At 42.9% G+C, this 24,740-nt stretch overlaps 1 protein-coding gene across 1 annotated transcript in view; it reads right to left on the bottom strand.

The window, feature by feature from the left end:
- The window catches only part of LOC136866801 (nose resistant to fluoxetine protein 6-like), a 71,020-nt gene that overhangs the window by 21,989 nt on the left and 24,291 nt on the right, over window positions 1–24,740 (bottom strand). Inside the window, exons 4-6 of the mRNA XM_067143907.2 lie at window positions 6,971–7,155; window positions 3,006–3,083; window positions 1,530–1,690 (exon numbers count right to left, since the gene is read on the bottom strand). Of these exons, the coding sequence (XP_067000008.2) occupies window positions 1,530–1,690; window positions 3,006–3,083; window positions 6,971–7,155 (424 nt within the window). The remainder of the gene's footprint in view (window positions 1–1,529; window positions 1,691–3,005; window positions 3,084–6,970; window positions 7,156–24,740) is intronic.

Here is a 24,740-nt window from a genome sequence, read left to right as displayed (position 1 = left end):
AGGAAATGAAGTCTTAAAGGAAGTAGATGACCGAGCTCGATAGCTGCAGTCGCTTAAATGCGGCCAGTATCCAGTAATCGGGAGATAGTGGGTTCGAGCCCCACTGTCGGCAGTCCTGAAGATGGTTTTCCGTGGTTTTCCATTTTCACACCAGGCAAATGCCGGGGCTGTACCTTAATTAAGGCCACGGCTGCTTCCTTCCACTTCCTAGGCCTTTCCTCTCCCATCGTCGCCATAAGACATATCTGTGTCGGTGCGACGTAAAACAAAATAGCAAAAAAATAGCTAGGTAGTAGATGAATATTGTTACTTGGGTAGTAAAATAACTAACGATGGCAGAAGTAAGGAGGACATAAAATGCAGACTAGCACAAGCAAGGAAGAGCTTTCTTAAGAAAAGAAATTTGCTCATTTCAAACATTGATATCGGAATTAGAAAGATGTTTTTGAAGACTTTCGTGTGGAGCGTGGCATTGTATGGAAGTGAAACATGGACGATAACTAGCTCAGAAAGAAAGAGAATAGAAGCTTTTGAAATGTGGTGTTACATAAGAATGCTGAAGGTGAGATGGATAGATCGAATCACGAATGAAGAGAGACTGAATCGAATTGGTGAGAGGAGATCGATTTGGCTAAATTTGACGAGAAGAAGAGATAGAATGATAGGACACATCTTAAGACACCCAGGACTTGTTCAGTTGGTTTTTGAAGGAAGTGTAGGTGGTAAGAACGGTAGGGGTAGACCAAGGTATGAATATGACAAGCAGATTAGAGCAGATGTAGGATGCAATAGTTACGTAGAAATGAAAAGGTTAGCACAGGATAGGGTGGCATGGAGAGTTGCATCAAACCAGTCTATGGACTGATGACTCAAACACACACACACAACATATAAGTGCAGCTAAAGCAGCACGTTTTGCTTTGTTTGTTGGAGCCATACTCTCAAACACACTGTAAGTTGAACAGTTGATTCTTGGTTTAAAAGTTTATCGATAGATGGCAGCACATACAAATCTTAGCTCAGAAGTGAGTTCATAGATGGCCATCCTGATGCTTCGACGGATTTTTAAAAATAATTTTACCATGAGCAACACAACTTGATTTTACCAAAATTTTATAAAATTAATTGTACAACAAATTTTACGAAACATTTTACCATGAACAATAGGCATTTTGGTGGAAATAGTGCCTTTTAAACAGACACTCCTCAATTACATCCCATATAGGCCAAATTTGTGGAAAGAATATTAGAAAGAAAGAAAGAAGAATTAGGGAAAAGAAAGAGACATATAAATTCAAAAATTTGCTTTACGTAGCCCCGACACAGATAGGTCTTATGGCGACGATGGGATAGGAAAGCAAATTGTAAAAAGAAAAGATGGTTAGTAGAATGTTAACACCAATAAAAATGACTATTATAACAATGGATTTGTCACATAGAGGTTGGTTAGTTTCTGTAACATGTGTTCTAGTAGTTAATATTGGGTATAAACAGATTACAATTTGAAAGAACCTCTGGTGTTCGCTCACCTAAGATAACGTGCTAGGTAGATTCGAGGTATGCTGAGAGAGCGTCCAGCCTTCAGCGCGCGAAGTAGATGACTACATAATAGGAAACCACTGATGACAAAAAATGTGTCCACCACAGGGTGACCATTCATCATGGTAGCTCCAACAACATCCTGGTATGCCTGCAAAAAAAAAAAAGGATTGATAATTATATCCCGATCTCTTCTTCCTTCAGAAAATCTTCAAGAATGAGATCAGTTCATAAGATTGGAAGATTGGTACAGCTGTGGTTTTGGTTTGTCAAGACACATGCTGTCAAATTCCACATTTGGCCACAAATTTCCATTTTAGTTCTAGAAAAATTCTTCTCTTTCAAAGAAAACACCTGATTCTTTCTTAGTTCTTATCCGAATTAATCACAAGACACATGTACAAACATTACAATACCGCCGTGCGCGTAGAGGCGTTAAGCTGTGAGCTTGCATCCGGGAGATAGTAGGTTTGAATCCCACTGTCGGCAGCCCTGAAGATGATTTTCCGTGGTTTGCCATTTTCGCACCAAGCAAATGCTGGGGCTGTACCTTAATTAAGGCCATAGACGCTTCCTTCCAACTCCTAGGCCTTTCCTATCCCATCGTCGCCATAAGACCTATCTGTGTCGGTGCGATGTAAAACCACTAGCAAAAAACAAAACAAAAAAAACATTACAATACCCATGCATTCCTAATAGATTTCCTGAATTCAGAGTTAGTTATGATGTCGTTTAACATGGATCTGGTAACACTACACTCCCATGCCCAATGATCAATAGCCTTATATTTCGGCTTATCCCATTCTAGCATAGAGGGTGAGAAAACAAACCTGTTCTTATTAGCTACAATGTCTTCCACACATTTACCCATCATTTCTTAGCCTAAATTATTAGTTAATAATGAATGAAGTTGAAAACTAATGTAGATTTTACCTAATTGGATGTCTTCCTCGCGATCTCTTGCCATTAATCTTTCCCTCCACCATAAGCTTCTCCAAAGCACCTGTTCTTCTGGCAATGTGACTGAAGTTCCGGAGGTAAGCCTGTCTGATCCACTCGAGAAGCCTAGTTTGAATGCCTAGTTCTTCCAGCATTAATACATTAGTTCAGTGTTCAGTCCAAGAAATTTGAAGAATACACCAGTAAACCCACAACTCAAAGCTCTCCCTTTTTCTCTTATCTGCCTATTTGAATGTCCAGGTCTCAGCCACATAGGTCACAATGGGGAATATGAGAAAGTGATCTAGTTGCAGTTTTGCATTCTTTGTAACAGTACTATCCTTCCATGTCCTACTCAATTTTTTGACAGCTGCCCTAACCATGTCTGTTCTTTTCTTGATTGCATCAGAACACCCTCCTGTATCAGAAATCATGGAGCCCAAGTAGACAAATTTCCAGACAAACTCGAAACCAGCTATCTCCCTCATATTTGGTTGGTTTTCTATGTGGCCACCGACAATCATTACCTTTGTCTTTCGTCTGTTAATTTCCAGGCCATACTCCCTATTAACTGACATCAGCTTCTCCATGAGGACCTGTAGTTCCTGTAGAAATCTACACAATATTAAATTTACAATGTGTCAAACTATTATATACAATAAATACTTTGTTTATCCAGGAAATGTGGACAGCAGATGAGTGATAATTTCAGTATTGTTTGTTTTGTTGCATACTGTATTTGTTTAAAAGCAATCGGATTAAAATACAGCCAATAGGAATGCCAAAAGCTATAACCTTAACTAGTAAAGGAAAGAAAATAAAGAAAAGAAACTGCCAATACTTGTTTATGAAAGGATTCACTGCTGCTGTCTAGCTAGAAAGTTTGTGAGATCTTTTAGGACTTGCACAAGTTCTTTTCCTTGTCCCATAATGCCAACTATCTATGCTTCTGTATTGCAAAAGATTATGTCAAATTACCTTGATAACACCTCTACACAGTACTGCTATAAGAGCTGTCAGTACTTTCATTGCATATAACTACTAAATAAAACTATTCAAAACCATTAATATACATATATTCTGAAAAAACATACCGCTAGAATGAACATACTCTTATTCAAAACGATTACTGTGTGCGGAAAAACAGCAGCAAAGAGATTGAGGTCACTCATCAATAGTTGCACAAATCGTGTCTAGTGGAATTTTTTTGACAGCTGACATGATTGATTTTTAACATCTCAACATGGCGGTGCCGTTTTTTGATATGCTATCACCTCAAGCTTATGCCACAGAGAATAATGAAATGGACTAAGGTTCAGACTTCCACTAGGCCAGTCAGCAATAGCAATGAACCATGGGACATTGGTTGCAAACCACGGCTACGTCGTTTTTGCTTTGTGTGCAGGAGCACTATTCTGCTGAAAAATCCACAATTTCTGTGCAAACAGCTTCGAATTGATACATGGTATCACCTTTTCCAACATTGTCTGGTAAACATCTGCAGAAGTCTTTACTCCACCCTTTGCACAAATGCACCTCCGAGGCTTCCCACCAGGAAACCGCCCATCATACCATGACAGGAGCAGGGTGATGTCCGCACTGCACACGTGGAATTTTCTCTTTTGCTTCCTTGGAGGACCATGTATACACACAATCCTTTTGCTTGTGAAATGACTCCTCCACAGTGAATATTTTTTAAACTGTGAATAGGATGTTGCCATACTGGCTCTCCCCATACACTGTTAACAAAGCCTGGGATCGAACCCGACGTATCTCCTTTAATCTTTCAGTTAGTAAACGCTGTGTGTATCTTTTATATGCACCAACATGTAAATCATCCTTCAAGATACATGACATAGTTCATGGAGATATATTCATTTCACGAGACAAAACTGTTTGTTTACACAAAAGATTGCATCGAATCCTTGTACGAACAGCATTCACAACTTCTGTTCTGCGTACACACCTAGGACGATAGTTGCACTCATTTGTTTAAACCATGTTATTATCCAAAACAAAAATCATTCCTTTTTACCGAGAGATTTCAGCATAGAAAAAATTTCCTCAGCTCGCTTTCCACAAAAATATAATGCTAATACAGTGATGCAATTCTCAAACACTCCCCTCTCCATCTTTCACTGCTGCCTACTGTTGGCACACTGCAAGCCAAATACTGGTGAAGTCGTGAAGGTGACCTTGTGGACGATGATATACAGCATTGCTATGCCCCTTCATTCACAATTGCCGTGCTACAGCGCGTTGAGATTTTACTGATAGAACGTATGGCAGTACAGTGTATAATGAAATGTATGTATGTTTAGTCCTCAGCCCGAAGGCTGGTTGGATCCTCAACAGCTCCGCCATCAGCTGTCATAGATGACCTAGGCATCACTCAAGAGGCGTAGTAGGGAAATGAGGAGTGAGGTAGTTTCCCGTTGCTTTCCTCACCGAGCCAGAAGTTGCCAACAGTAGTATTTAAAAGAAGTCTAAATCTATTTGTGCTTCTGTTTATTCCCTGTTCATCTGTTCCCTAGCATTAAAACTGAAAATTTTTCAAAATGGCCCCTCAATGAGTATTTGAACTTGCCCTGCTGATAAAGCTGGAAAACAGAAATGATCTGATCAGGGAGTGAGAAGGACTGGCTGTGAAAGAAGAACTGGTACTGATGAGAAGAGAACCCACCTATAGGGTCTCTCTTATAAACCCAGGCCATGCAGAGGCGTTTCTACACTCCGAGACCTAAGCAGCTGTATGGGAGGCACGTGCATAGTTCTTGTCCTTGCAAGGAGCGTGCACGTGTTCGACCTAGCATCAAGCAGCCTGTCTGAATCTCAGCTGTTAACACTGTGAGACAGTTATCATTGCAACACCGTATTTTCATATATAAAAGTTCTTTTAAATACGAGTCGGCTCGACGGGTACGCGATGCATTTGTTCACCAATTTCCTGGTGAAGTGCCACCTTCACAAGCACAGATTCACATAATTGTAAATAAATTTGAAACTACTGGCTCAGTATTCAATAAAAAACATCTGTGCACAAGAACAGTTTTAACAGAGGAAAAGCTAGATGACATTGGTGCGAATCTTGAATGGTCAAAGAATAAATCACTCACAAAATTAGCACAAGTAGGGGTTTTGGTTTCTTGTGCACACAGAGCTACAAAGGTGTTACACACCAAACCGTACAGGTATACACAGGCCTGCTGATCCTGCCACAAGAGTGAAATATTGTGAGTGCTATCTTGCATCATTGAATGATCGTTTTCTCGACCCGTAGCTTGTGTTATTTTTGGATGAGGCCTAGTTTCGTCTTAATGGTCATGTGAACAGTCATAACTCTCGCTATTAGCATGCAGAAAATCCTACTGGTGTTTATGAAGTCCCTCATTATGAAGGATGACACTTCAAGCATCTTTTATAAGGTAAGATTTCATATAAGATGGTATACACGCTTAAAGTAGGGTGGCCACACGCGATGTAAGTTGGGCAGAGGCAGCTGCTGTAGCGATGAGTACAAACACCATCGGGGTTTATAAGAGAGATCCTGTTTAAGAAGATGGAATATATGAAGATGCACAGATTGTCCTTGTCCTTTCATGGCTTTTTATTTGTTTAAAAAATCTGAAGCCATCTTTTCAGTTTCGACTCAGTTAGTTTGTTACTGATAGGCTCTCGAGTCTGCTGAAACTAACTTTGAGTAATTGAATTCATTGTTTCTTTTTCAGATGTAATACTGTTACCATATGTTTTCTCTTTCAGGTAGTTTTTAAATCTATTTACTCAAAGTTAGTTTCGGCAGACTAAAGAGCTTAACAGGTTTTTTAAAATTTAAAATGTTTAAAAACTATTGTTTTCATGTTTGTTCTTTCTTTCTTTTGCAATCTGTTTACCCTCCAGGGTTGGTTTCTCCCTCAGACTCAGTGAGGGATCTCACCTCTACCACCTCAAGGGCAGTGTCCTGGAGTGAGAGACTTTCGGTCAGGGGATACAATTGGGCAGAAGGACCAGTACCTTGCCCGGGCAGCCTTACCTGCTATGCTGAACAGGAGCCTTGTGTTAGGGGATGGGAAGATTGGAAGGGATAGATAAGGAAGAGGGAATGAAGTGGCCATGGTCTTAGGTTAGGTACCATCCTGGCATTTGCCTGGAGGAGAAGTGGAAACCACAGAAAATCACTTTGAGGATGGCTGAGGTGGGAATCAAACCCACCTCTACTCAGTTCACCTCCCGAGCCAGAGTGGACCCCGTTCCAGCCATCATACCACTTTTCAAATTTCGTTGCAGGGCCAGCAATTGAACCTGGGCCTCCAGGGATGGTAGCTAATAATGCTAACCACTACACCACAAAGGCACCATCTTCATTCTCATTTCCTATTTCTGGTGCTTCCCCTTCCCATGCAGAGCTGTCATTATGTTTATCCTACTGTATGCTCCTATTCAGTTACTATCTTTCCATTCATATCTTGAGTTATAATCGATTGTTGCTTACCTGTTCTACCTCTGCCCCATGTATGAAGGGTCCTGATGTCATGGCTTCTCCACGGTGACCAGCCACCACCAAGCACAGTGTAAAAACACGCATGCCAGGCAGACAGGAGACATGTTCAGGCATGTTTAAAGTAGGAGCTGTAAGACGTCTCCATCCGGACCGTAGGGACACTGCCCTCCATAAAGCTGTAATGACAGAAACCCAGACTAACAGTATTAACTTGCAAAGTTCTTGGTACTCTGTTGACATTTGAAAATCTCTAGTGCATCTTTTAGGTTGTTAGGCAATGCTAAATTAACTTAAAGATAAAATATATTTCACACATAGGCGCAGCCAAGTAGGGGTTACTGGGGGGGTTAGAACCCCCCTCTCCTGGGAAGTTTCACAAGAGAAAATAAATGGAAACTGACAATAAACAAGTGAAAGTTGACTCAATGATTTGGCTTTTTTTTAACATTCACAGAGACATAATTGTAAAACCAATAGATCTCTTGAATCTATTTTCTAGGAAGCCTCAAAAGTTGTATTTTAGATTGTAATCTGAACATACCATTCGCCATAAAACTGTTGACCTTGATCATATTGTTCTCGTTCTGTATAGGTATTTTGATGTAAGATTTGTAGTGTACTGACATCTGAGTATCAACATAATTCACTTGTATCAGTGTCCTTATAAAGGCACTCATGCATGCGCACACCAGACATGCACCTTCATTACATTTTATCATCATTCTGTAACTATAAACACCCCCCATCGTCGATCAATCCTGGCTACGCCACTGACCTATATAGTATCATGCTCATATATCCACTGTTGAGTAACTAGGATAAAAATTAAATAATTATATAACTATTAGAATATGGCAATAATAATAATAATAATAATAATAATAATAATAATAATAATAATAATAATAATAATAATAATAATAATAATAATACAGATCGCATGAGATACAGATTTAAATTACTCCACGATGAATAACGCAAAGTCCAAGTGTAGTGTGCATGTGTGAGCATGTGACTGGTCGATGTTGGAAACCCCTTTCACAGAGGGGCGTAGAGAAACTTGCTACACTTCGGTCAGGTGGGGCTACAACCCTCGCATTGGTATTAATGGCAGTTTTTCTACCTTCTAATGTCTTGATTGGCTTACAAAACTTGAAAACAGATTTTCCATAAAATTATGCTATTTAAAAAACTATGTTATACATAATAGGTGCTTGCTTCTCTAACACTTAATCTACATTGTGCAGTGCCCTTTACATATGTGAGCTTTGATCGGTCAATGTTGGAAACGCCTCTTACAGAGGAACATAGAGAAACTTGCTACACTTCAGTCAAACGGGGCTACACCCCTCGTAGTGGTGTTGAGGGCAGTTTTTCTACCATATAACGTCCTGATTGGCTTACAAACATATATCTTTAAAATGTTACTGTTACGAAACATGTCAAATCGTGTTTTACGCAAAACTGGAGGAGCTTTACTCTGCTAGCCCTCCCACCACCTTGGAAATGAAGTGTCCTACAAGAGTTGGCCAAGGGGAGGATAGATAGACAACAGCTTAGCATAAATAATGCCTGGACTTAGTGAAGGAGGAGGAGGGAAGAGCATCTCTCTGTAAAACTGGGCCAGATGAGGAGGAGAGAAGGGTATCTGTCTGTAAAACTGGGCCAGATGAGGAGAGAAGGGTATCTCACCGTAAAACTCGGCCAGACCAGGAGGAGGAGGAGGAGGGATGGGCATCTGTCCGTAAAACTTGGCCAGATGACGACGAGGAGAAGGAGGAGGAGGGAAGGGCATCTATCTGTAAAAATGGGCCAGATAAAGATGATGATCATGAGGAGGAGGAGGAGGGCGAGGAGGGCATCTATTTGTCGGATTGAGACATAAAGCCTTGAGCAGACCTCAGGATGACACAGGTGCACAACTAAGTACAGATGTGGTTTAGGAGAAGGAAGAGGAGGAGTGATCATAGTTATTTGTCCATCGCATGGAGACGGAAAGCCTTCCCGTTCCAAAATGGCGACGGGAGGGGCATCTGACCATAAAACTGGGCCAAAGATGGAGCCTGTGCAGTTAGACCCGTCCAAAATGGGAGTGGGAGGGGCCTGGCCCCCTCTGGTGGGAGGATCAACATGAAGATGGGAAGGGCAGCTGACCGTAAAACTGGGCACTGTGTAGTTAGGCCCCTCCGAGATGGCGTCGGGGAGAGCATATGGCCATAAAACTAGGTTAGGCCATATGTGCCCACTCTGGTGGGAGGAGGATCAAAATGTCGACGGAAAGGTCATCTGACCGTAAAACTGAAACCTGTTTAGTTAGGCCCCTCCATGATTGTGTCGAGAAGGGCATCTGACCATAAAACTAGATTAGGCCGTATGTGCCCCTCAGGTGCGTCGATAAAAATGGCGACGGGAAGGCCATCTGAGTGTAAAACTGGGGCCCTCTGCAGTTAGGCCCCTCCAACACGGCGTCGGGAAGGGAATCTGCCCGTAAAACTAGGTTAATCCATATGTGCCCCCTCCGATGGGAGGATCAAAATGTCGATGTGAAGGGCATCTGACCGTAAAACTGGGCCCTGTGTAGTAAGGCCCCTCCAAGATGACGTCAGGAAGGGGGCATCTGGTCATAAAACTAGGTTAGGCCATATGTGCCCCCTCTGGTGGGAGGATCAAAATGGCAACGGGAACGGCATCTGACCGTAAAACTGGGGCCCTGTGTAGTTAGGCTCCTCCAAAATGGTGACGGGAAAGGCATCTGACCGTAAAACTAAGCTCTGTGTAGTTAGGCCCCTCCAATATAGTATCGGGAAGGGCATCTAGCCGTAAAACTATGCCCTGTGAGATTAGACCCCTGCAAGATGATGTCGGGAAGGGCATCTGGCAAGATGGCGTCGGGAAGAGCATATGCCCGTAAATCTTCGCCCTGTGAGGTCAGGCCACTCCAAGATGGCGTTGGGAAAGGCATATGGCAAGATGGCGTCGGGAAGGGCATCTGGCCGTAAAACTAGGCCTTGTGAGATTATGTCACTTCAAGGTGGCGTCGGGAAGGGCATCTGGCCGTAAAACTGAGGTTAGGACTCTCCAATATGGCGACTGTGAGGTTAGGCTTGCTCTCTTACACGAATCCGCATTGCACTACTACTATACTAGAGGTCAATGACCTCGAGATCAGAACCCGCATAGGTACACTAGTAGGTGTCAATGACCTCGGGTGCTGACTCAGCACAAAAATGCTGACACGCTGTTTTAGAACATACATTGCCCTACTACTACTGCAATTCTTTTTGATAGGTAATGCACTAAAAATGTTGTGAAAGGATGAAATTAAGCGGGAAATCGTTCTTCTCTTTGTTACTGATGCTGCCCCTTACATGGTGAAAGGTACTGAAGGCATCAAGATGTTTTATCCAAGAATGATTCACGTCATTTGCGTTGTGCATGATCTGCGTAGGGTGGCAGAAAAAATTAGCGGAAATTTTCCTGAAATCTAAATATCTAACGTCAAAACTTTTTTTTTTTTTTTTTTTTTTGTAAGCACCACTGCGGTTTGCTACTTTCAAAGTGTCAGTTCTTTCGATACCGCTCCCTCCACAGCCAGTTCTTACTAGGTGGGAGACGCGGCTCGAAGCTGCCGTGTATTACTGTGAAAAATACTCCACTATCTAAAACATTGTCGACGGCTTCAACAAAGATGATGCCTCTTCTATCGAGATTGCTCAGGAATTGTTTTCCAACGGTTTGTCAGAAAGTCTGGCATATATTAAGTAGAACTTTAGAATTATATCAAGTGCAGCTACTCGTTTAGAAGCTGCTAGCTTAGAAATTCATGCGAGTATTGAAATTGTTGAGAAGTTTGGAACTTTCATTAAAACCATCACATGGAATAGTTGACGACAGTGTAAAACGGAAACCAAAACCTGCTTAATCGAGATGACGGTTTTCGCCGTGTGAAAGATAAATGATGTTCTTACAGGAGAAGGTACCAGTACACTTCAACAAGGATCATATAAGAGAAATGCACTTCAAGATGAGTGCATACTCGACAGCAGTGATGCACCAATAATCTTGGCACGTAGAAATGAGCTTCTCTTCTTACAAGAATGCGTAAGTGATAATGCGCCTGATGCTTTGAAGATGAATTTTGCCATACACTTCATTTCACCCGCGGAGAAGAATGAAAAAGGTATGTGTATTTGCACTATAGGCCCTGCCGCCATAATGTATTGAAAACATCTACTTAATTCGTTTCGTAGTGCTCAATTTAAACTTTAACGCAATTGAATAATATTAATGACATCTGAGATTAAACGTTCCAAAATATTAAAAAAATATACCGGTAGATTGATTTCTAGTTTTCTCTTAGCCTATTTCAAACCACCAAGGCAAGTTGCAAACATGTTTTGACATTTAACATGTTGTGTGATCTGATATCTTAGTGAACTTAGTACCGGCACTTTATAGGTACGGTATGTATTAACAAATTTCGATAAGTGAATCAAGGACAATATACTGTGAATAACTGCTAAACATGTATATTCAGAAAATGAATATGAAAGGAAGAATAGAGAATTTAGTTAACAAATTTGCATCAAAGGAACTGCCGTTTCGAATTATAATTTACTCTATTTTAAAACGGCCATATTTAGATTCATTTTCTGGTCATATTTTGTCACTTTTACGTCATATTTCGTCATTTTTGAGGTCATATTTGCTTGCTTATTTGAGCTATTCTTAGGTCTTAAAACCGAGCCCTATTCATGACAATCAAAGGGGTTTTACCAATACACGCGGTACGTACATAAATACCTCGATTTTGGAAGCCCTTATACAGCACGCTAGCCAAGAAAAGGATGATGCATATATCATATTTCTGGACGATCGAAAAGCTTTTGATATGCGGACATGCGCAACTCCAGAGCACATTGGAGTCAGTCGAAGTACCCAAAAAACTGAATAGGCTGCTAATGGCTATACAAGACAGAAACGTAACATAGATACAGACCCCAATCGCACTGTAGAACTCCGGCTCCATGGCTAAATGGTTAGCGTGCTGGCCTTTGGTCACAGGGTCCCGGGTTCGCGTCATTGGATAATTTCTTTAGCACTGGGACTGGGTGTATATGTCGTCTTCATCATTATTTCATCCTCATCATGACGCGCAGGTCGCCTACGCGAGTCAAATCGAAAGACATGCACCTGGTGAGCCGAATATGTCCTCGGACACTCCCGACACTAAAAGCCATACGCCATTTCATTTTACATTGTAGAAGAACTATCTAAAGATTCTTTGGCAGGGAATTATGATCATCCGATTGCAAACGAGCAATCTAACCTCACTATCATGTGTTTCGCCGACGATACGGGGGAAAAACACCTAATCTGCCGCCAAACTAGCCAGGATCGCCATAGAAAGATTTAAGGAACTCGGCCTGGACATCAGCGCTTCAAAATCAGCTTGTTTTTCTATCAAGAAAAGTCAGCTGGCGGAAGAGAATATCACCATAAATGACGACTGTGAAATTAAATCACAGTGCAATGGAAATGCGAACCGCTGCTTAGGGGTGAACTTCATTAATGAACTTAAACTGGATCCACAAGCCGTACTTGACAAGACACGAAACATCATTGACACCCTTGTTAACTCATCATTGCTGCAATCCGACCAGAAATTTTCAATTTTAAATAGTTCAATATCACCTACTCTTATTTACCCACTCCAAGTTACTTCCCTAAACAAGATCCTTCGAACTTTTCTGACAGATGCAGATAAAATATTAAAGAGTGGAACTAAAGTAATAGGCCTATTACAACTTCCGGATCATGTGGTGTACACCGAAAGGAAGTACAAAGGCCTCGGTTTATTTCGCGCCACTTGGGAAACCAAACTGCAGCATATTAATATTTGTAATGCATTAACGCTTGCAAATAACGGCTACATTAATGCAATTAGGAACTTGGAGCAAGAACGTATAATTTGTTTGCAAGATCTAGGTATTGAAATGAATGATCAAGTTAAGTCCAAAAGCAGTCATCTTCCCAATGTAAGGAAGGTCCGACAGGTACTACGAGACAGAGGAGTTCAGTTATGGGACGAAGCTGTCGCATAAAGGAAAGGGCGCTGGCTCTTCCAGGAATACACGACAGGGAACAAATGGATAAAAGATCACGGAGGCTTATCCTGTGCGGAATGGAGAGAGGCCATCAAGATGACAGCGAATGTATGCGCTGTTCGCTCCATGCCGAGAAGGTCCCAGGATAACACCCTCTGTCGGCGTTGCCACAGAGAGCACGAAACTCTTGCCCATGTCCTGGGTGCTTGTCGTCACGGGGAGGTATTGAGAAATTCCCGCCATCATTCAATCGCGAACTCACGGTTTCACGGTGCACGAAGAGGTTTCTGGCCTAGCTACCGATGGGAGTAACAGGTGTATCGACTTAATAGACTTTCAGCCAGCTAGCAAAGAAGGTCTAATCTTAGATCCCACAATACGCTTCGAGTGGAGAAGAAGCCGATTTACCAGCCAACCGTAAATGACTATAAAGACAAATATCACCTAGACAACATCTCCATCCATGGACTCATGATCGGAGCTCGAGTCACAATCCCAAAATTTCTTGTACAGCTATGGGATTCTCTCGGTCCCAACCGGACACGACTTCACGATAAAGCTATCGCCGCAATACGAGGTTCAGTAACCACATTCCGCAATCATCTATATAACATTTGAAGAAACATACATCATGCCACATTCCAAATGTATTCTTAAGCCTTGTGTTTGTAATTTATATCTGGCACACTAGCAAACTCACCAGTAACTCAGAAGACAAAATATTGTGTAACAGACATACTTTGTCCTTGTGGCAGCCTCCTCAAGGGGAAAGTTGCATTAATGAATTAATTAATAATATTTCACTACTTCTATAATCATCTGTTCATATAGATTCGTTTGTGAATGCGAATAAATCACGTTAAGAGGAAACAGCAGCGTAGTTAGGATCGACCGATGGGGGGGGGGGGAGTATAGTTACAAAATGATGATAGAACATAATTAAGATGCTTGTAAATGTGTGGTGTCTTTATAAGGACAATGGACAAGTGAATTACCGGTATGTTGATATTCAGATAGCAGTACACTACAAAAACTTATATTAAAATACAGAACGAGAATATGATCAAGTTCAACAGTTTTACAGCCAATGGTATGTTCAGATTACAATTTAAAATCCAACTTTCGAGGCTTCTTAGAAAATAGATTCAAGATATCAATTTATTTTTAGAATTATGTCTCTGTGAATGTTCAAAAGCTCCAACACATTGAGACGACTTTCACTTGTTTATTGTCAGTTTCTCTTCATTTTGTTGTTGTTAAACGTCCATTCGTTGGGTGTGGTGGGGGTTCTAATCCCCGATAACTCCCGCTTAGCTACGTCCCTGAATCTTACGAATGCTGAGAGTGCTTATATAATAATAATAATATGCATTTTATTTTATTTTATTTATATAAGCATGAAAAATCAGAACGTGTTGCACATCTACTTGATACAGGTCATTATGCGTCAAATATACAAAATTATCTCACTGTTTTACGGGTACATCCGAAAGGGATAAAATTGAACATTTTAGAAACTCTAGAAATGTATAGGCATCAATTAATAGATCCTTAACACATACCCAATGATAAAATTGAAAATGAATATTTGAAAACTAAGTTTCAGCAACAAATGAGAACTTCTGAGATGACACACAGCTATAGCTGACTCAACATAGATGTAACAAATTCATAATGCACATAGCACCTAGTCTTCAATAAAACAGTATAATATTCTTAGAAAACAACTGTGTATTAAAAAAAGAGCAACAATTAAATGTCACCATTTCACTACCTGACGATAGCTCTGAAACGCGTTTCGGAATACAAATTAATAAAAACTGTGACTGGTTATTATTTCATAACGAATAAATTACCTATATTTACCAAGATCGTCACACTTAACTTGCCAAAGCAATTCTTCCAACCACGAACGGGATGAAGACTGAGCACAAAGTAACTTACACAGTTCGTGTTGCAGGTTTATATACATACAAAAATTTATTCAAAACCTAAGGAATAGATAGAAACGCCCACACGTGCATTCACTTGCACTGAGAAGCATATTAGCGACCATTTCTTCAGAGTCAAGGCGCTATGTTCACACTAACAGCAACAATACACGAAATCCTACCCGTGTGACACGTGAAGTCTTACTATACAGGAAAATATCAATCACGTTCATCACACAAAGTCACTACCGTACCGAAAATTGTCCAGCATGCAAGTTAAAATAGAATGACGTGTTTCATTCCTGAAAGAACATCATCAGATTCTACCAAATCGCACTCAAATATTTAGAAACGTATAAACGTTTCTGTTTAAATATGTATGAACTTGAAATCAGAACGTATCTTAATTAAGTCCTCTTTTCCCTCCTCTCTAGCATAGAATGCGAGGTGTTGAAAAACTGTTGCTCTGTCACTGGTGCGAGTTCAGCTGGCTAGTCAGTCCAACGACTTTCCGCCACGCCCCACGCCCCGATTAAGTCAATGACACGCTGTATTTTATTTTTAGGTGTTCTATTTTAGTGCACCATTATTATTATTATTATTATTATTATTATTATTATTATTATTTCTTAATCTGTTTGCTTTCCAGGATTGGTTGTTCTCTCGGATTCAGCAAGGGATCCCATCTCTACCACATGAAGGACAGTACCCTGGAGCGTGATATCTTGGGTCGGGGGATACAATCGGGGAGTAGGACCAGTACTCCGTCCAGGCTGCCTAACCTGCTATGCTGAACAGGGCCTTGTGGCAGGGATGGAAAAATTGCAAGGGATAGACAAGGAAGAAGAAAGAAAACGGCCGTGGCCTTAAGTTAGGTACCATCCCGGCATGTGCCTGGAGGAGAAGTGGGAAACCACGGAAAACCACTTCAAGGATGGCTGAGGAGGAAATCGAACACCACTCGACTCAGTTGACCTTCTAAAACTGAGTGGACCCCGTTCCAGCCCTCGTACCAATTTTCAAAATTCGTGGCAGAACAAGGAATCGAACCCGGGCCTCCGAAGGTGGCAGCTAATCACACTAACCACTACACCACAGAGGCGGATATTATTATTATTATTATCATCATCATCATCATCATCATCATCTGTTTACCCTCCAGGTTCGGTTTTTCCCTCGGACTTAGCGAGGGATCCCACCTCTACCGCCTCAAGGGCAGTGTCCTGGAGCTTCAGACTCTTGGTCGGGGGATACAACGGGGGAGCATGACCAGTACCTCGCCCAGGCGGCCTCACCGGCTATGCTGAACAGGGGCCTTGTAGAGGGATGGGAAGATTGGAAGGGATAGGCAAGGAAGAGGGAAGGAAGCGGCCGTGGCCTTAAGTTAGGTACCATCCCGGCATTCGCCTGGAGGAGAAGTGGGAAACCACGGAAAACCACTTCCAGGATGGCTGAGGTGGGAATCGAACCCACCTCTACTCAGTTGACCTCCCGAGGCTGAGTGGACCCCGTTCCAGCCCTCGTACCACTTTTCAAATTTCGTGGCAGAGCCGGGAATCGAACCCGGGCCTCCGGGCGTGGCAGCTAATATCGCTAACCACTACACCACAGAGACGGATATTATTATTATTATTATTATTATTATTATTATTATTATTATTTATCGCCGTATTATAATTATTTTGCACACCATAAAAGGGTTCTTAATTAGCATCTAATGGACTGCCTAATATACAGGCAATTTTCTGTTATGCCATTTACTTTGTGAAAAGTACTTGCAGCTTATTAAATACTGATAGCGAATTAGAACCTGTGGTTAGCTGCCACCCCCGGAGGCGCGGGTTCGATTCTCGGCTCTGTCACGAAATTTAAAAGTGGTACGTGGGCTGAACGGGGTCCACTCAGTCTCGGGAGGTCAACTGAGTAGAGGAGGGTTCGATTCCCACTCAGCCATCCTCGAAGTGGTTTTCCGTGGTTTCCCACTTCTCCTCCAAGAAAATGTCGCGATGGTACCTAACTTAAGGCCACGGCCGCTTCCTTCCCTCTTCCTTGTCTATCCCTTCCAATTTTACCATTCCCTTGCAAGGCCCATGTTCAGTATAGCAGTTGACGTAGCCTGGGGGCACTGGTCCTCCTTCCCAGTTGTATCCCCTACCCAAAGTCTCACGCTCCAGGACACTGCCCTTGAGACGGTAGAGGCGTGATGCCTCCCTAAGTCTGAGGGGAAAAAACCAACCCTGGAGGGTAAACGGATTAAGAAAGAAGAAAGAAGAAAGAAAAAGAAAGAAAGAAAGAAAGAAAGAAAGAAAGAAAGAAAGAAAGAAAGAAAGAAAGAAAGAAAGAATTAGAACTTCCAACAACATTTTTCCTATATTGGAAAAATTTCTATCTGATTTAATTCAAAATATTATTAGAGTATTGTGCTACTAAACCAAATTCGAAGTATTTGTGTGAATAGTTTTTACTAGGTCCATTCTCTTTTGCATTTCTTTACCCAAGATCTCAATAATATTGTGGGATAGTAATGTCTAGTCTCGGGGTAATGCGCTCGTTTGGGAATCGTGAATGCTGGAGTCGGTTCCCAGTGAGGCGGAGAAATATTAAGTGGATATAGCCTTTAGTAGGAGAGTGTCAAAGAAGTGAGTGGAGCAGAGCAGCCAATAGGAAGCTAGACGCAAGGGCTGAATAGATGAAGTTATACCGTCGATATGCAGGACTGGAGAAACTTGGAAACCCATATCTGAAATATGATGGATGCAAGAACGCGAAAAAACAAGTCTGAAGAAGGGCAGCCCTTGAAGTGTTTAGGAACGAATACTATTTGAACAAAGGTCAGCGTTCAAAGGTTGGGCTGAAAGTGAAACATGCGCCTGTGAGGTAGGCAACCCGCACAACGACTTATTTTGGATAAACCGGCTTTGGAGTATTGGAGCCAGCTGGGGTAAGACGACAGTTGCCTTTGATGTGCTCCCAACAACTTTTCCGCCCTTATACGTCCACTTACCAGCGCGAATTGATTTTTAGCTCCCTTTTCTTTTGAACATCATTACCCATTATCTCAAGACCACCGCTCGACAGTGACGTATGGTTTCGGGGTAACGCGCTGCGGTTTGAATGGTGAGCGCTGGAGTTGAATCCCAGTATGGCGGAAATCTTTTCTGAATAGTAAATAACGCATTGTTATTTAAATCAATACTTTCAATCCGCATATATGTTTAATACCTTGCGCCTACTAAATCAAATTCGTGGTACTTACACTTCAGTGAATGGATTTTTTTAGGTCCCTTCTATTTAGAACTTCATTACCCAGTACCTCAAATACTACGTCCGACAGTGGTGTGTGGTCTCGGGGTAACGCGCTGAGGTGTGGATGCTGAGCAGTGGAGATCGAATCGCAGTAGGGCGGAGAATTTTTACTGAACAGTAAAGGAAGTGCGAGGTGCAGAGCAGCCGAGAGGAACAGCTGAGTAGTAGTGCGCATGCGTGAGCATGCGATCGCTTACAACCAATCAGTATCCAGAACCAAATCTTGGATTTCTGGTCTGTTGATTAGTGTAGGCATAAGGGCGGGCTAGTGGTTGGGACCACGCCGAAGGCAGCGGTCGGCCGACCCCAGAGGGGAAACCGGAGCCATTACCCCCAGCTGTCTAAAATACAGGGGGGACTCTATGTCGGTTTGTTTAAAAATAGTTCATTGACCCCTGCTGTGCGGGTTGCCTACCTCACAGGCGCTACACCCCGCCGCCACCCCCCCCCCCCCCACGTTCAATTCACCCTTGAACAACTTCCCTTACTCATATCGTATTTGAACTGAACCATTTCCTTGACATTGTCGTTTTTCAGAATTCCTTAATTCATATTTTCTCATCCGCCATATTTCAGATATTTGCTTCTAAGTTTCTGAAGCCATCCTTGTCGCCGTCATGACACCTTCTACTCAGCTGATCATATTGGCTTCTCTGCACCTCTCAATTCCTTGGTACCCTATCACTTTAGTTATATTCATTTACTATTCAGTAAAAATTCTCCGCCAGACAGCGATTCGAACTCCAATGCTCCGCACCCATATTTCAGTGCGTTACCCCTAGACCATACATCACTGTCGGACGCTGTCGTTGAGATAATGGGTAATGAAGTTGTAAAGAGAAGGGACCTAAAAAGATCTTCACTCGAGTGTAAGTACCATGAATTTGATTTAGTACGCGCAAGCTAGTAGAAATATATACGTAATAACTGTATTGATTTAAATAAGAATGCGTTATTTACTACTCAGAAAAAAATCCCGCCAACTTGGGATTCGAAATCCAGCGCTCACCACTCGTACAGCAGTGCGTTACCGCGAAACCACACATCACTGTCAAGCGGTGGTATTGAGATAATGGGTAATAAAATTCAAAACAGAAGAGAGCTAAAAAGTCCAATCGCGGTGATAAGTGGAAGTAGCCTATAAGGGCGGGCTAGTTTTTGGGAGCACGTCAAAGGCAACTGTCGTCCTACCCCAGCTGTCTTAAATACTCTACGCCGGTTTATCCAAAAAACGTCGTTGAATCCTACTGTGGTTAGTGTGTTTAGCTGCCACCCCCAGAGGTCCCGGTTCGATTCCCTGCTCTGCCACGAAATTTGAAAAGTGGTACGAGGGCTGTAACCGGGTCCACTCAGCCTCGGGAGGTCAACTGATTAGAGGGGTGTTGGATTTCCACCTCAGCCATCCTGGAAGTGGTGTTCCGTGGTTTCCCACTTCTCCTCTAGGCAAATGCCGGGATGGTAACTAACTTAAGGCCACGGCCGCTTCCTTCCCTCTTCCTTGTCTATACCTGCAAATCTTCCCATGCCCCATCAAGGCCCCTGTTCAGCATAGCAGGTGAGGCCGCCTGGGCGAGATACTGTGCATCCTCCCCAGTTGTATCCCCCGACCCAGAGTCTAAAGCTCCAGGACACTGCTCTTGAGGCGGTAGAGGTGGGATCCCTCGCTGAGTCCGAGGGAAAAACCGACCCTGGAGGATCAACAGATTAAAATAGAAAGAAAGAATACATGTTTACTACCTTGCGCCTACTAAATCAAATTCATGGTACTTACACTTGAGTGAATGGATTTTCTTAGGTCCCTTCTCTTTAGAACTTCATTACCCAGTATCTCAAATACACTGGCCGACAGTGATGTATGGTCTCAGGATAACGCGCAGTGGTGTGGATGCTGAGCAGTGGAGTTCGAATCCCAGTAGGGCGAGAATTTTTACTGAATAGTAAATTAACATAACTTTCAGTGATAGAGTACGAAGGAAGTGCGAAGTGCAGAGCAGCCAAGAGGAACAGCTGAGTAGTAGTGCGCATGCGTGAGCATGTGATCGCTTACAACCAATCAGTATCCAGAACCAAATCTTGGATTTCTGGTCTGTTGATTAATGTAGGCATAAGGGCGGGCTAGTGGTTGGGACCACGCCGAAGGCAGCGGTCGGCCGACCCCAGAGGGGAAACCGGAGCCATTACCCCCAGCTGTCTAAAATACAGGGGGGACTCTATGTCGGTTTGTTTAAAAATAGTTCATTGACCCCTGCTGTGCGGGTTGCCTACCTCACAGGCGCTACACCCCGCCGCCGACCCCCCCCCCCCCCACGTTCAATTCACCCTTGAACAACTTCCCTTACTCATATCGTATTTGAACTGAACCATTTCCTTGACATTGTCGTTTTTCAGAATTCCTTAATTCATATTTTCTCATCCGCCATATTTCAGATATTTGCTTCTAAGTTTCTGAAGCCATCCTTGTCGCCGTCATGACACCTTCTATTCAGCTGATCATATTGGCTTCTCTGCACCTCTCAATTCCTTGGTACCCTATCACTTTAGTTATATTCATTTACTATTCAGTAAAAATTCTCCGCCAGACAGCGATTCGAACTCCAATGCTCCGCACCCATATTTCAGTGCGTTACCCCTAGACCATACATCACTGTCGGACGCTGTCGTTGAGATAATGGGTAATGAAGTTGTAAAGAGAAGGGACCTAAAAAGATCTTCACTCGAGTGTAAGTACCATGAATTTGATTTAGTACGCGCAAGCTAGTAGAAATATATACGTAATAACTGTATTGATTTAAATAAGAATGCGTTATTTACTACTCAGAAAAAAATCCCGCCAACTTGGGATTCGAAATCCAGCGCTCACCACTCGTACAGCAGTGCGTTACCGCGAAACCACACATCACTGTCAAGCGGTGGTATTGAGATAATGGGTAATAAAATTCAAAACAGAAGAGAGCTAAAAAGTCCAATCGCGGTGATAAGTGGAAGTAGCCTATAAGGGCGGGCTAGTTTTTGGGAGCACGTCAAAGGCAACTGTCGTCCTACCCCAGCTGTCTTAAATACTCTACGCCGGTTTATCCAAAAAACGTCGTTGAATCCTACTGTGGTTAGTGTGTTTAGCTGCCACCCCCAGAGTCCCGGTTCGATTCCCTGCTCTGCCACGGAATTTGAAAAGTGGTACGAGGGCTGTAACGGGGTCCACTCAGCCTCGGGAGGTCATCTGATTAGATTCCTCCTCAATCATCCTGGAAGTGGTTTTCCGTGGTTTCCCACTTCTCCTCTAGGCAAATGCCGGGATGGTAACTAACTTAAGGCCACGGCCGCTTCCTTCCCTCTTCCTTGTCTATCCCTTCCAATCTTCCCATCCCCCACCAAGGCCTCTGTTCATCATAGCAGGTGAGGCCGCCTTGGCGAGATACTGGGCATCCCCCCAGTTGTATCCCCCGACCCAATGTCTCATGCTCCAGGACACTGCCCTTGAGGCGGTAGAGGTGGGATCCCTCGCTGAGTCCGAGGGAACAACCAACCCTGGAGGGTAAGCAGATTAAGAAGGAAAGAACTAAATGAGATGGAATTATTTCCAATATATTAAAAATATGTTTGCAAGTTCAAATTCTTTCTTTCTTTCTCTCTTCCTTTCTTTCTTCCTTAATCCGTTTAGCCCTCCAGTGTTGTGTTTTCCCTCGGACTCAGCGAGGGGCCTCTACCTCCTCAAAGGCAGTGTCCCGAAGCATGGAACTTTGGGTCGGGGGATACAACTGTGTAGGAAACCAGTACCTCACCCAGGCGGCCTCACCTGTTATACTGAATATGGACCTTGCAAGGGAATGGTAAGATTGGAAGGGATAAACAAGGAAGAGGGAAGGAAGCGTCCGTGGCCTTAAGTTAGGTACCATTCCGACATTTGCTTGGATCAAAAGTGGGAAACCATGGAAAACCACTTCGAGGATGGTGGAGGTGGGAATCGAACCCTCCTCTACTCAGTTGACCTCCCGAAGATGAGTGAACCCCGTTCCAGCCCTCGTACACTTTTCAAATTTCGTGGCAGAGTCGGGAATCGAACTTGGGCCTCCGAGTTCTAAGTTATGATTTGCTATCAGTATTTAATAAACTGAGCCTCCGTCGCTCAGGCGACAGCGCGCCGGCGTCTCACCGCTGGATACCGTGGTTCAAATCCCTGTCACTCCATGTGCTGGGCAAAGCGGAGGCGGGACAGGTTTTTCTCCGATTACCCCGGTTTTCCCTGTTATCTTTCATTCCAGCAACACTCTTCACTATCATTTCATTTCATCTGGCAGTCATTAATCATTGCCTCAGTGGAGTGCGACAGGCCTCGGCAGCCGGCACATTTCCTATCCTCGCTGCTATATGGGGGCTTCATTCATCCCATCCCTGACCCGGTCATTGACTGGACAACATGTTGTAGGTTTTCATTTAATAAACTGCAAGTACTGTTCCACAAGTAAATGGCATAACAGAAAATTACCGGTACAATAGGCAGTCCATAAGATGCTAATTAAGAACTCTTGTATGGTGTGCAAAATAATTGTAATACAAGGATAATAATAATAAATATTTAGTTGCTGCTGAAGGAGAAGTACGAAACTACGGAAAACCACTTCGAGGATGGCGGAGGTGGGAATTGAATCCTCCTCCTCGCAGCCTGGACAAGGTAATGGTCCTCCTACCCAGTTTCATCCCCCCGACTCAAAGTCTCTTGCTTCAGGACACTGCCCTTGAGGCGGTAGAGGTGGGATTCCTCGCTGACTCCGAGGGAAAAGTCAACCATGGAGGGTAAACGGATTAAGAAAGAAAGAAAGAAAGAAAGAAAGAAAGAAAGAAAGAAAGAAAGAAAGCTTGCAAAAATATTTTTGCTATCATGGTTGCTATTAAAATACATCTCATCTCCTATGTCGTATAAACTCTGTGGATGCATTCAACAAATATTCATTTTCAGTTTTATCAATGAGTATGTGTTAATGATCTATTAAGTGATGCCTATAAATTCCTAGAGTTTAAAAAATGTTCATTTTTACCCCTTTCGGATGTATCTGTAAAACAGTGAAATAATTTTGTATATTTGACGCTTAATGACCTATATCAAGTAGATGTCCAACAAGTGCTGATTTTTCATGCTTATGTAAATAAAATGTCCTCCTCTGTAGTGTAGTGGTTACTGTGATTAGCTGCCACCCCCGAGGCCCGGGTCTGCCACGAAATTTGAAAAGTGGTACGAGGGCTGGAACGGGGTCCACTCAGCCTCGGGAGGTCAAATGAGTAGAGGGGTGCTCGATTCCCACCTCAGCCGTACTGGAAGTGGTTTTCCGTGGTTTCACACTTCTCCTCCAAGCAAATGCCGGGATGGTACCTAACTCAAGGCCACGGCCGTTTCCTTTCCTCTCCCTTGTCTATCTCTTCCAATCTTCCCATCCCCCGCAAGCCCCTGTTCAGCATAGCAGGTGAGGCCACCTGGACGAGGTACTGGTCATCCTCCCCAGTTGTATTCCCCGACCCAGAGCCTGAAGCTCCAGAACACTGCCCTTGAGGCGGTAGAGGTGGGATTCCCCGCTGAGCCCGAGGATAAAACCGGCCCTGGAGGGTAAACAGAGAAAGAAGAAGAAGAAGAAGAAGAATATGTAAATAAAGTAAAATAAAATAAAATGCATATTATTATTATTATTATTATTATTATTATTATTATTATTATTATTATTATTATTATTATTATTATTATTATTATTATTATTATTATTATTATTATTATAGCCTCCGTGGCTCAGGCGGCAACGCGCCGGACTTTCACCGCTGGATACCTTGGTTCAAATCCCGATCACTCCATGTGAGATTTGTGCTGGACAAAGCGGAGGCGGGACAGGTTTTTCTCCGGGTACTCTGGTTTTCCCTGTCATCTTTCATTCCAGCAACACTCTGCATGAACATTTCATTTCATTCTGTCAGTCCTTTATCATTGCCCCAGAGAAGTGCGACAGGCTTCAGCAGCCGGCACATATCCTATCCTCGCCTCTAGATGGGGGCTTCATCCATTCCATTCCTGACCCGGTCGAATTACTGGAAACAGGGTATGGATTATTGTTATTATTATTATTATTATTATTATTATTATTATTATTATTATTATTATTATTATTATTATTATTATTATTCGTTCGTAATCTGCTTACCCTCCAGGGTCGGTTTTTCTCTCGGACTCAGCGAGGGATCCCACCTCTACCGCCTCGAGGGCAGTGTCCTGGAGCTTCAGACTCTGGGTCTGGGGTTACAACTGGGGAGGATGACCAGTACCTCGCCCAGGCGGCCTCACCTGCCATGCTGAACAGGGGCCTTGTGGGGGATGGGAAGTTTGGAAGGAATGGACAAGGAAGAGGGAAGGAAGCGGCTGTGGCCTTAAGTTAGGTACCA

This window comes from Anabrus simplex, chromosome 3 (genome assembly GCF_040414725.1).
Source record: "Anabrus simplex isolate iqAnaSimp1 chromosome 3, ASM4041472v1, whole genome shotgun sequence".
NCBI lineage: Eukaryota > Metazoa > Arthropoda > Insecta > Orthoptera > Tettigoniidae > Anabrus > Anabrus simplex.
Note: the sequence above shows the minus strand (reverse complement) of the source record. Positions and strands in the feature narration are given on the sequence as shown.